The following is a 13,156-nucleotide window of genomic DNA, read 5'->3' as shown; positions in this document are numbered from 1 at the left end:
AGTGTAGGTGCCTGAATCATCAAAATCAACAAGTTAGTATATACTAAAATCGAAATTGGAGAAGATGGCTTACTTGCTTTGTCCGACAAGAACTCAATGACAAACACCACATTTTTGAAAGTTTCAGGGATATTGGACTTGGCCAGATTGAATGTGATGGTTGGGACTTGTCCCATGTCATAAAATTCAACTTCTTTAGGAATGGTTGTCTCAAGCACATCCTCTTTGATGCATTCTAGACATTCCCCATCCACTTCTTTTTCTTGATTCTTTGGAAAGGTTTCAAAGATGCCTTTCTCACCCTCTTCTTCCTTGGATTGCATGATCCTGCAAGGAATAAAGACATTTAGTGGAACGGGGTCAGGACGAATTGAATTTGGGCTTACCTTGGTTGTAGTGGACTGCATAGAGGGCATATGGGGATGCGGCAAGGGTGTTAGGGCTAGGGTAGGCTGCAGCAATGGTGGTTCTTCCTTTGCCGTGGCCTTGTTATCCTCCTCTTCTTCGAGCAGTAACTGTTCATCCATGTTTTGGCTTGGTTTGGACATCTTGGGTTCATCTCCAACCTCTATGCCACTTTCCAAGTTGATAGCTTCAATAATTTCAACAGTTGAGTCAGTTACTTCACTTTGTTCTTGCATTTGCCCCATGAATTCCGCGATCTCTCCCATTTGATTCTTCAATTCGCTCATCACTTGGGCTTGATTTTGTGATTCCTGCGTCAAAGAAGTTAGTACATCAAGAATTTGAGCACAATCTATTGACGAACCTGAATTTGATTGGAATTGTTGCGGGGCAGGTTGTGGTGGCTGCATAGGCGTTGTATAGAACTCCTCATATGGCTGCCAATATTCTCCTTGTTGAGCCTCCTTGGCTTGATTTTGTGAGCCCTGCGCCAAAGAATTTAATTCATTAAGAATTTGTTCATAATTTATTGACGAACCTGAGTTTGGTTGGGTATATTGTGTATGAGGTTGTGGTGGCTGAGCAGGGCTTGAATAGAACTCATTATATGGCTGCCAATATCCTTCGTGTTGAACTGGTTGAGGTTCCCACCACATAGTGTTTGAATGATCCCTCCAATCTGAATTATACGTGTTGGAAAACAAGTTGTTCATTGATTGATTATGATCATGATAACTCTCCCAACTCCTTTGTGGATGTTGATCTGCTTGATATCCTTGCGTATAGGACACATCGAATGTAGGGGTGCTTTGTATTGTGGTCCTTTCGATGTACTGTGACAATTGAGAAGTAAGAATTGCCATTTGAGCTTGAAGATTAGCAATTGCCATGTCTTACTTCTTTTAGTACCTGATATCAAAGAAATAAAACTAAATCAAATATCATAAGTAAACAAAACAGGGTAATTATAAAAAATAAAATAAATAAAATAAAAAATAAAATAAAATAAAAAAAAATAAAATAAATAAAAAATAAAATAAAATAAAAAAAAATAAAAAAAACTAAACAATTTAAACAAGACTCAAGACAAGGGATTAGCAACTTTGCTAATCCCCGGCAACGGCGCCAAAATTTGATGCGTAAAATAAGTTAACACACAAAATTAAACCCTCTTTTTATCAAATGTAGTAAAGTATGTAAGTAGGGATCGTTCTAGGCCGGGGATTAGGAGGGATTGCTAAACACTTGAAAACTGACTTAAAAACATAAAAACAAAATTTAAAACACTAAACTAGACTCAAAGAATGCAAAACTATACTTTAAAATACTTAAACAAACATAAAACTCAAAACAGCAACCTAATGACTCAAAACTGCCTAAAAACCACTTTCTGGGCAGTTTTGAGAACCTAACAAGAACTTGGACGAAGTTGGATGAAAACTTGAATCAAAACACTTAGAAACACAAATCAAAACACTTTCTAACTAATCTAAGACTTCAAAATAAAGGGGGATTTGTTTTGGACGAAAATTGAAAACAAAACAGAAACTTTAAAACAAAACAAATTGTAAAACGTTTTTAGATGAAAAGGATGGATAAAAGGCTAGTTAGGAGGTTCTTCTCCACACATGACACACTTGCAAACAAAATGATTTTCAGTTGTTCTTTCAATAAATTATGAAACTCAACACCCCAAGTTAATTAGATACGCTTAAATTAACCTTCAAGTTCTCCTTAAGTTAATGAATTGGATGGGAAAGCGCATACAACAATTCAAAGCATTCCTCGAAGGTTCCTTACGTGATGAGCACAATAAAGATACAATCAAGAATCATGGAGCACAATGAGAACTATAAGTGTTGACGAGGCATTCGTTACTATGATGAGCATGAAACTAGTGCCAAGAATTCATTCAACGCGATCGTTTTCAAGCGACCTTCACTACTTGTGATTATAAGATTGTAACTATTAGGTGAAACTCCCTCATAATCTAGCATTATATTCATGCATGAAAACTAAGCGTGCACTCTCAATCAACATACACAAATAAGTTATCAATCAAGTAGATGAACGAATTGAATCCGCAACTTATGAAATAACAACTGAATGTAATCAAATCATATTGCAAGCATGTACATGGTTTCGAATCACCCCCCAACTAAGGGGGTTTAGTTCCTCATTCTTGCAATACAAAGATACATAAAATTAGACATTAAAATCAAAGGAAAGAAAACACCTAAAATGCTCCAACTTGGTAGCAAGTGCATCCAAGATTCCTCCTTTCCCTTGCTTGCGGCATGAAGCTTGTGGACAGATTTTTGGGTGGATTTATGGTGTAGAATGGATGGGGAATTTTGTGGAAGGGTTTAGGGTGAGAGTGGAAGAGTGTTTGATGGTTGGGGAGTGGTAGAGAACTAGGCAAAGAGGGTGGAAGAAGGTGGAGTGGCTGTTATGTTTTCTAGGCACTAGAATGGTGTTTTTTGGGTGTTTTGCTTCCTAGGGTGTGTATGGACGAATTTCTGTGATAAAATGATGAATATGGGGAATTATTCTTTGGCCAAGGGGTGTAAACATGTATTTATAGGCCCCAAAAACCTTAGAAAATCAGGTTAGGTTAAGGATGAAATGCATGGTAATTTGTGTGTGTGGTGTGCAATGGTCCAAGGGTGAAAATGAAGTGATGATGCAAAGTGTGAAGGGTAAAATGGAGTGGTCTTGAAGCTAGGGAGCATGAATGATTGTGTACATTGCATAGAGATGGAAATGGAGGTGAAAATGTGTCAATAAATGGGTCAAAGGTGCAGCAACATGTGGTACACAAGGCATGGGATTCCAAATGTGAATGATGGAGCATCAATTGGTGCATGTAATGGATGTAAATGTTGTCTAAAATCTAATAAGTGAAGGGAACAAGAGGTATCAAGCAATTGAGTGTAATAATTAAATGAATTGAAGCATGAAATTAGAAATTATGTAGGGGACAAGAGTGATCAAGCATGGCATGGAATCCAAAGGGAATTCTATGTGGTTTGCATGGCAAGGAATGCAAGTTGGGGTGACAGATTTTTGGGCTATTTTCTTCATCTTTTGGACCATAATTCTTCATATTCTTGGCCTCTTTAGTTCTCAAATTCGTCCATCCACTTGGCCCATGCATTTGCTATCCATTCCAAGCCCGAAACATGCTCCAAAGGCCTCCAAAATGCATCTTCTTGCATACTTTGTACTTAGAGTCTGAAAACACACGAAAATGACTTTAAACATTAAAATAACTAAGGAAACACGACATAAATGCACAAGAACAAGCCAACTAAGTCGCATAAATATGCTCCTATCATGTGTCTTACAAATCATATACATGACATTTGACTCATCAAGGCCGAACAAGTCATCATGAGTGACATGCATTGACATTTGGCGAAAATTAATCAAGGAATTATTTTTAATTAATTTTAAATTAATTTATTTAAATTTAAAATAAATGATTCCTACTTTAAGCATTGGATCTCTGTCTTAGTTAAGAGGAGTCATGGAAAGAATAGGTTCAAAATGCCACATCAGAGGAGATTGGCCAAATTAAGGATGAAATGTGATTGATTTATTTGATTTTATCAAATGAGATTATTTGATTAGGTCATGGATAATGTGATGAAGTCAAACCACGAACCAAGCCCAAATCAAGTCTTGGTTCTTTCGTCAATTAATCAAGTCCAAAATCAAGATCAAATCAAGCCTCAAACAAGACTTGAAGAGTATAAATACAAGACTCCAAGATAAAGAAAGACTTTTCTTGAAGAACCTTCAACCACCACTACAGTACCAGTTTCTCCATCGCCACAAGCCAAATCCTTATGGTATTGGTGGATTCGAGATAAGTCATTATGACCCTCAGATCAACACCTCTACACATACATTATACACCTTAACCTTCGGATCAAATCTTTGTACACGTGTTTTGTTTTATTTGTTGCAGGGAATTCGTGTTTACAAATGGATTCATCTACTTAAGAGAGCTTCTCGGTGTGAAGCAGTAAAGTGTTAAGTGGGAAGGGTTGATGTTAATACTTTGCTATATTAACTAAATGAGATTCCTTTCTAGATCCTCTTTGTAAGGATCCCAGGAATCCTTTAATCGTGTTCATTCATTGTACATCGTGCGGTCAGAAATTATTTTAAATTTTTTAATTTAAAATTGAACACAAACAGTACGTGATGAAAACTGACTGCACGATGTACAATGAGGGGACACGATTAAAGAATTCCTGGAATTCTCACAAAAAGAATTTGGAGATGATCCTTATCCGTATTAACTAAGTCCTATTTGGTAATTTTCTTTTCTTTACCTTGAGATCTATGGCCACATGTATGACTCAAATTATTTGTAAATTGTTGCTCAATGGTCTTACGGAGTCGTCCTAAGTACTAGAAAAATATTTCAAAAGTGAATTAATTAATCAGAAAAGCATCTTTTGCGTTTAGGCTCTCTCTTTGCTCTCTGTTTTTATTCTTCTCTGTCGTAAGTTGCTTCTTTGACACCTTCATTATTTCTCAACCTTTATGTCTAGATTGATTAGGATGAAAGATAGGCTGAATACCAATATCTAATAGTGGTCACTGACAGAAAATTAAAACTTTATGACACATTTTTTAATCATCTCAAACTTGAAGAGTGTAAAGTGTAGTCTGTAACTTTTTTTAACAAACGATATTATCTACATTCATGGGGTGAGAGAGTGAGCTAAGCCTCATAATGGATGAGTAATAGTTTGGTTCAAATTTTCCTTTGACGAGAATTGAACCTAATACCTCTCACTTACAAATGAAGAGTGTAAATTGCCTTTTTGTTTTATATCAATTTTATTTAGTCTTAAACAGAAACATGAATATTAAAAGAAAAAGAAATACTAAATGAACAAGTTGTTATAAAATAAACCAAAAACCAATCAAGCAATAAACAAAACACAACGATTTCAAAGTTCCTCCAATATAGGAGTACCTCTCTAACAACGGAAGCTTTATTGATTACCAACAAATACAAGAGGACTCACAAACACTAAGTGTTCTTAAGCATACAAACTTATGCCTCTCAAAAACTCTCACACACAAAACTCTATCCCACATCCATCTATTTATACTAATAGATGTCATAGGTATACACAAAGTCCCTAGAATATAGGAAACCAAATCCTATACTAAAACCAAATACCAAACCAACTAGGAAACACAAATCCAAATATCTTGTGTCCAAGATATGATAATCCATTTTAGTTTGGGCATGTTTATTTAATGCCAAATCCAACAATCTCCACCTTGGCATGAAATCCATAACGAGGCATCAAACAACTTCTGTTGCTCCACCATATTGCAAGATCAAACTTGTTTCAACTGCACCAAATCCAAACAGTACTCAAACTTTGCTGCATTAACCATTTTGTCAACATATCAGTTGAATTATCTTTTGTAGCAACCTTTTTTAAACGAATCTCACCTTCAGCTACCACTTCTCTTACAAAATGATATCGTACATCAATGTGCTTAGTCCTAGTATGATATACTTGATATCTGGCCAAATAAATGGCACTTTGGCTGTCACAATATACATCCAACTTGTGTTGTTCTACACCTAAATCTCTTAACAACCCCAGAGTCCACATTGCTTATTTGATAGCTTTAGCGATTGCCATGTATTCTGCTTCTGTGGTTGATAGTCCCACTGTTGGTTGTAATATTGATCTCCAACATATAGGACCCTTTGCCACAGTAAACACATACCCAGTCATCGATATTCTCTTGTCTAAGTCTCCAGCAAAGTCTGAGTCCACATATCCAACTGAGAACTTATCAATTCCTTCATCACATCTTTCAAAACAAATACCTTTGTCCCTCATTCCATGTAAATACCTTAGTATCCACTTGGCAGCATTCCAATGCTCTCTTCCAAGATTATGTATGAATCTACTACCAATTCCAACTGCGTGTGCAATATCAAGATGAGTACACACCATAGCATACATTAATCCTCCAACCAAATTAGCATATGGAACACCATCCATCTTCATCTTTTCTTCATTAGTTTTGGGACATTGTTGACTGCTCAACTTGAAGCGAGCACTTAATGGAGTTCCTACAAGCTTAGTGTCTTTTGTTACTCCAAACTTTTGTAACAACTTCTCAAGATATTGTTTTTGAGAGAAACACACCAAACCTTTTTGTTTATCCCTTGTGATCTCCATTCCCAATATTTTCTTGGCTTCACCGAAATCCTTCATTCCAAACTCCTTTCTCATTTGCTCCTTTAACTTTTCAATCCTGAAATATTGCTTGAGGCTATGAGCATGTCGTCCACATAGATTAACAAGTACACGAATGAACCATCTTTCAACTTCTTATGATAAACACAGTGATCATAGTGACTTCTTGTATAGTCTTGACCCTTCATAAACTTGTCAAATCTTAAATACCGCTGCCTGGGCGACTGCTTCAAACCATAAAGAGATTTTCTGAGCTTACAAACCAATCTTTCTCTGCCCTTCACTTGTTACCCCTCGGGTTGTCTCATATAAATCTTTCTTTGCCCTTCACTTGTTACCATGAAGGAATGCAGTCTTCACGTCTAGTTGTACCAATTCAAGGTTGAATTGTGCAACTAGGGCAAGCAATCGCCCCTTATGAGCATATCCCCTTAACTACAAGAGAAAAAATCTCATTATAATCTATTCCCTCCTTCTGAGCATATCCTTTAGCCACTAGCCTAGCTTTAAATCTTACCAAGCTCTTGTCATCCACTTCATCCTTCTTTGCATAAACCTATTTGCAGCCAATTGCTTTCCTTCCTCTAGGCAGCTCCACCAATTCCCAAGTCTTATTCTTGTGAAGAGAGAACATCTCATCGTCCATTGCATCATGTCATTTATACTATTCTTCACTATTTACTGCTTCTTCAAAATTAATGGGAATTTCAGCCTTAATTACTGGCAATGCATATACCATGTAAGCCATGCAATCTTTATATCCCGCAGGTAAGGATATGTCTCTTTTTCCCTTCCTTTTGGCCATGAAATCATCTTGTATCTTTAGTTCTTCTAATGGTGTTTCTTCTTCGTGATCACTTTCTTCATGTTCAAGTTAATAACCTTGTCTTTCTTCTTCCACAGCTTCCTTACTTGGCTGTGAATTCACAATTACTTGTTCCCCAAGCTCCACCATTTGAACATTTTTCGTCAATTTCATATGACTTTCATCAAATATCACATCTCTACTTACTATAATCTTGTTCAACACACCAAAGTCTAAAGCCTTTCACACCATTATTGAATCCCATAAAGACAACTTTCCTGGCTTATGGATCCAGTTTGTTTTCCTTCACGTGAAAATAGGCATTGCATCCAAACACTTGTAGCTTATTGTAGTCTTGAGTCAGTTCTCCAAAACACACTTCAATGGGTGTTCTACCCTCCAATGTTGTTGATGGTAGTCGATTAAGCACATGACATGCATAGCTTAAAGCTTTTGCCCAAAATCTTTTTGGAAGCTTAGCTTGAGATAGCATGCAACAAACTTTCTCGAGCAAGGTCCTATTTAGTCTCTTTGCAATCCCATTCTACTGTGGAGGTATGTCTAACACCGAAATGCCGAGTAATCCCTTCCTTTTTACACACTTTGAAGAAAGGATCAGAGGTATATTCCCCTCCATTGTCACTTCTTAGTATCTTAATCTTCTTTCCAGCCTTGTTCTCCACCATGTTCTTCCATTCCAGGAAGATTTCAAGAACCTCGTCCTTTCGTTTCATCATATATATATCCATGAACTGTGAGTAGTCATCAATAAAAGATACAAACCATCTTTTTTCAACCTAAAGAAGCATTCCTTGCAAGCCCCCAAACATCAGAGTGAACATAGTCCAAAATCCCCTTCGTTTGATTAACAGCTAAGCCAAATTTCACCTTTGTTTGTTTGCTAAGAACACATGTGCTCACATAACTCTATCCTTCCAGTTTTTTTTCTCCTTTTAAACACCCTTACTTGATCAATCCTTGCAATGCTTTTTATCCTACATGTCCCAACCTCATGCGCCATAATGCATACAAGTCACTTTTATCACTTTGCACTTCATCAGCTACCATAGCCAATCTGAGGCCTTTTCATTATGACAAGTGCTCCATTAGCAACTTTGAGCACGTTGTCATCGGAGTAAAACTTGTAGCCTTGTGACTCAAAAGTGCTTAGTGAGATCAAAATTTTCTTTAGATTTGGGGCGTACCTTACACCATGCATTTCTCGAATCACACCAACATAATGCTTGATCCTGATGCTTCCAATTCCTTGAGTTGTACATGGGTTATCATCTCCCATATACATAGTTCCATTCATAACTTTGAAGCTTGAAAACCAATGCCTTTGAGAAGTCATGTGATGGGTACAACCTTTGTCGAGCACCCACTCTTTCATATAATCCACAGTGCTCGATGCAGTTTGGGCATAGACAAATTCCTCATCCTCGACTTTAACCCTATTTGCTTCTGAGTCATCCTTATTCTTTCTAGTCTTTTCTTTGATTTTAGGGCAGTCCTTCTTCCATTGTCTTTTTCATGACAAAAAGCACACTCATCTTTGTCCAAAAACTTCCTATTCTTTTGAGACTCCTCTAGTACGAGACTTACTATTTTTCCTGTACGAACCTTTCTTTTCTTTCGATCTCCCTCTCACCATCAAAGCTTTAGAGTTATTCCTTTCTTGCTTGTCAAGGTGTCTCACCTCATGTTTCATAAGAGCACTTGAGATTTCATCATACTTAATTGTCTCCCTGCCATAAATCCAAGTAGTCATGAAAGGCTTGTAGGATTCAAGCAATGGTTTCATCAGGATCAAGGCCTTGTCTTCATGTTTGATTATGTTTTCAAGATTTGCCAGTTCAGCTAGAAGCTTGTGAAACTCTTATAGATGGCCAATCATCTTCATGCCCTCTTTGTACTAGAACCTGTACAACTTGCTCTTGAGAGGCAGTCGATTCTCTGCACTCTTCTTCATATATTTTGTTTCCAATGCAGCCCACAATTCTTTCACAGAAGTTATGTTCATCACACCATACTTTTGTTGCTTTGCCACGCATAATCGAATTGTAAAACATGCATAAGCATTCAATCTTTCCCATTCTTCTTTTTTTCATCAAAAACGACATGTCTCCTAACACAACAACCAAACCTTGTTGTATCAAGACATCTCAAACCTCACATTGCCACATAGCAAAGTTGTTCGTTCCATCAAATTTCTCAATTTCAAACCTAGCACTTTGAACCGTCATCTTGGTTCCACTAGTGCCATACTTTTCTTCGACATCATCACCACTGGTAGAATCACCAGTCTTCATCATTGCTGATAACTCATATATTTCAGACATTTAAACCATCCATTCTTAGTCCCCTTGTGATATTTTTGAGTTGAACTTGTTGCATTTTACCCTCTTTTGTGTTAGTGTGCACCTAATCGTATTTTGGAGCTCAGTTGAGGATAGATAAGGCAAAATAGTGCTAAAAGTGGAGAATTGAATAAGGATGCTGATGTAGACAAAGAATTAAAAGTGGAAACTGAATATGGTGATGAATATGGCTCTTTATAAGACCAATAACAACAAAAAAATGTAGGAATTAAATGCCCAATTACTGGGATGTATTGGCAATCTGTAACAGCTCTTTAACATTATAAAACCGAGCCTTCCAGCCATTTTCACGTACACCTTTCATTCTGAGCGAATTTCACAACTCCAGTCACTATTTTTCTCTCTTTTCATCCACACTCAAAACTCCACCCATTCTATACACTCCAACATCACCAAAGACTCATCCCGACAAGCTGTTCTTGGAAAAGTTCAACATTAGAATTGCTTTAAGGGTTTCCTCTCTCTTTGATTTATTTTCACTCATGTTGTGTATTTCCAATTTCATCTCTGTGAACATGATGTGTAACTAAATTCATAGCTAGGGATTTTGATGTAGCATTGCACAATTGATCCATGCTTTTATGTTAAAATATTCAATTCATCAATCTATCTCTTGTTTCATTCACTGAATCTTTTGTTAAATTTGTTTGTTAATTTTAATGATTGATCACCATTAGGATTTCTTACATATCATTTGATCACGATTATAGTGAACATATACTTAATCTTGGTAGACATGTGAATGAATGAAGAGAATGCTATGTAAACATCCTGCCATGTATTTTCATTGGTTCTTTAACGTTTTCTTCCATGATTAAGACTCTTAATTTGGAACCAAAGTTGAACATCCCAATTAGGTTGTAGATTAGGAGAATTTGATCAAAACCACACATCATATGGCTAATCATATATATGTAAAACGAACTCTGGAAACTGGTTGGTAATTGAATACTGTTTAATTTTATAAACATGGAATTGGTTTTGTAATGGTGAACTCAAAATCCTTGGCCCCATCCTCATTGTTTCTCAATTAATATATAATTTGCTATTACATTTTTCTTGCATTTTTAGTTATTCTCATTAACAACACAAAACCTACATTCAATTTGTTATTTTCATTGTTTAGTTAGGGTTCTTTCAAGGCTAGTAATTTATAGAGGTCTAATCAGCCTTTGTGGTTCGACATGCTTACTTGTGCCATTATACTAACCATATATTGCGCTCGGAAGGAACACAACAATTGCTTGATGGTCACAACCCATGTAAGAACCTAAGCTCTAATACCACTTGTTATAAACTAAACCAAAAACCAATCATGCAATAAACAAAACACAACGATTTCAGAGTTAGGAGTATAGTGTACCTCTCTAACAACAGAAGCTTTATTGATTACCAACAAATACAAAAGAACTCACAAACACAAAGTGTTCTCAAGTATACAAACTTATGCCTCTCAAAAACTCTCACACACAAAACTCTATCCTACATCCATCTATTTATACTAATAGATGTCATAGGTTTACACAAAGTCCCTAGAATATAGGAAACCAAATCCTATACTAAAACCAAATCCCAAACCAACTAGGAAACACAAATACAAATATCTTGCGTCCAAAATATCATAATCCTTTTTAGTTTAGGCATGTTGATTTAATGCCAAATTCAACACTAGTATAAATTAAAAGGAAAACTAACGAAAAGTTCTAAAAAAATTTAGTTTTAATAACAAAAAAAAAAGACAAATAAAGGTGTAAGTGAATAGTAACAGGAAAGGTAAAATTTTGGTTTTTTGTTAAAAATAAACAGTACTAGAAGTGTTTCGTTAAAATTCCCAGAGTCATAACTCAAAATCCCTACAACCATAACCGTACCAAGAATAATTAAGGCAGAATAAGAAAACTATTATCATTAATTTGTCAATTAATCAATAAAGAAACACAAACCGATTCAAACATTATATATATCTATATATATATATTGGTCCAGTATTTCCAAGAAGAAAATACATTGAATCAGAATCGGAATATCTGACCACCTCAACCAACAGCATGGCAAGCTTTGGAAACGCGTTTGTGATGCCGGGGTTGGTGTTAGCAGCAATCATCGTCGTGTCATCGGCGAGACTTTCATCTGCATCTGAAGACGTTTATGGAAATTATGCTGATCGTGATGAACCATCATCAATAAGCCCTAGCCCTAATCCTAGCCCTAGCCCTAGCCCTAGCACCACAGAAGATATCAGCAGCAGCAGCAGTAATTTCCCAGATGTGCTGCCGCCGGAGCCCTCCCAGGGATACTACAGGCATTTGAGGAAATGGGCAGACGAAATAAGCCCTCTGTGCGCTGAACAGATCTTTGAGGGTATGTTCTACAGCAACGAAGAACTGACTGAGGATTGTTGCGCAAACCTTTTGCATGTGGGATACGAATGTCACCGGGTGTTGGTTAAGCTAATCCTCCTAGAACCGACGTTCAAAGGCAAAGCTTCCGAGGCATTGCACAAGAGTTTCCAAATATGGAGCTAGTGTGTCGTAGTCGTTCATCAAACCGACTCACCTTCCCCTACTGCTGCCGCTGTTTCTAATTAAATTTCTTGTTTTCTTGCACTTGAATCTACATGAACATGACGATGATTTAGTCAGCTAATATAGGACTTATCTGAATTCAAAAAAGTAAGCTATACTAAAATAATTAATTAATTACATTATCTTTTACTTCTTAAGGAATAATAACGACTTGTCTATGAATAAGGAATAATATCGCTTGTTAAAAAAAAAAGGGAACTTTAACGAAAAGCACCCGGTACTGTTCACTTTAACGAAAAATCCACATTTTTACACTAAAAAGTCAATCCTGGTACTATTCACTTTACCCTTTATTTTGTCCTTATCATTAAAACTCAAAGTTTTCAAGCCCTTTTCATTAGTTTTCCTAAAAAAATAAGGACATGTCTTTGAATGTCATGGATGGTTTCCTAGAGAAATCCTTATATAAGAAGTTGTTCATTCATTGCCTATTGAGAAATAGACATAGAGATGGAATAAAGGACATATGGAGAAGGATGGGACCTTTTCTCGAAAAACTCTGGATCCAGAGAAGAGTTGAAGATGGTGCAACATCAAATCCCATTTCTCGTGTTTTTTGGCTTAACATTTATAGATTTGCTATGAAACTGACAGAGATTTAAGTGCGAGATTTGTTTTGCATTTGCCTCTTCAAAAGTTCATTTAGAAGAAAAACAAAGAAAATAAATTTCACACTTGTTTTCTCTTTCTGCATAGGCATATGTTAATGGAGAGGAGTATACTAGGGAA

The 13,156-nt window shown here is 36.4% G+C and overlaps 1 protein-coding gene across 1 annotated transcript; it reads left to right on the top strand.

The window, feature by feature from the left end:
- Window positions 1–11,890: 11,890 nt before the first annotated feature.
- LOC114822136 (protein DOWN-REGULATED IN DIF1 11-like) lies at window positions 11,891–12,367 on the top strand. Its single transcript, XM_029096280.2, has one exon. The coding sequence runs from the start codon at window positions 11,891–11,893 to the stop codon at window positions 12,365–12,367; it is 477 nt and encodes a 158-aa protein (XP_028952113.1).
- Window positions 12,368–13,156: the final 789 nt, after the last annotated feature.

The sequence above is a fragment of the Malus domestica genome, chromosome 16, assembly GCF_042453785.1.
Source record: "Malus domestica chromosome 16, GDT2T_hap1".
Classification (NCBI taxonomy): Eukaryota; Viridiplantae; Streptophyta; class Magnoliopsida; order Rosales; family Rosaceae; genus Malus; species Malus domestica.
This window is presented reverse-complemented; position numbering and strand designations above follow the sequence as displayed.

Bases quoted from the DNA above. Each gene is read 5' to 3' on its own strand.
- LOC114822136 (XM_029096280.2), top strand. From the start codon at position 11,891: ATGGCAAGCTTTGGAAACGCGTTTGTGATGCCGGGGTTGGTGTTAGCA.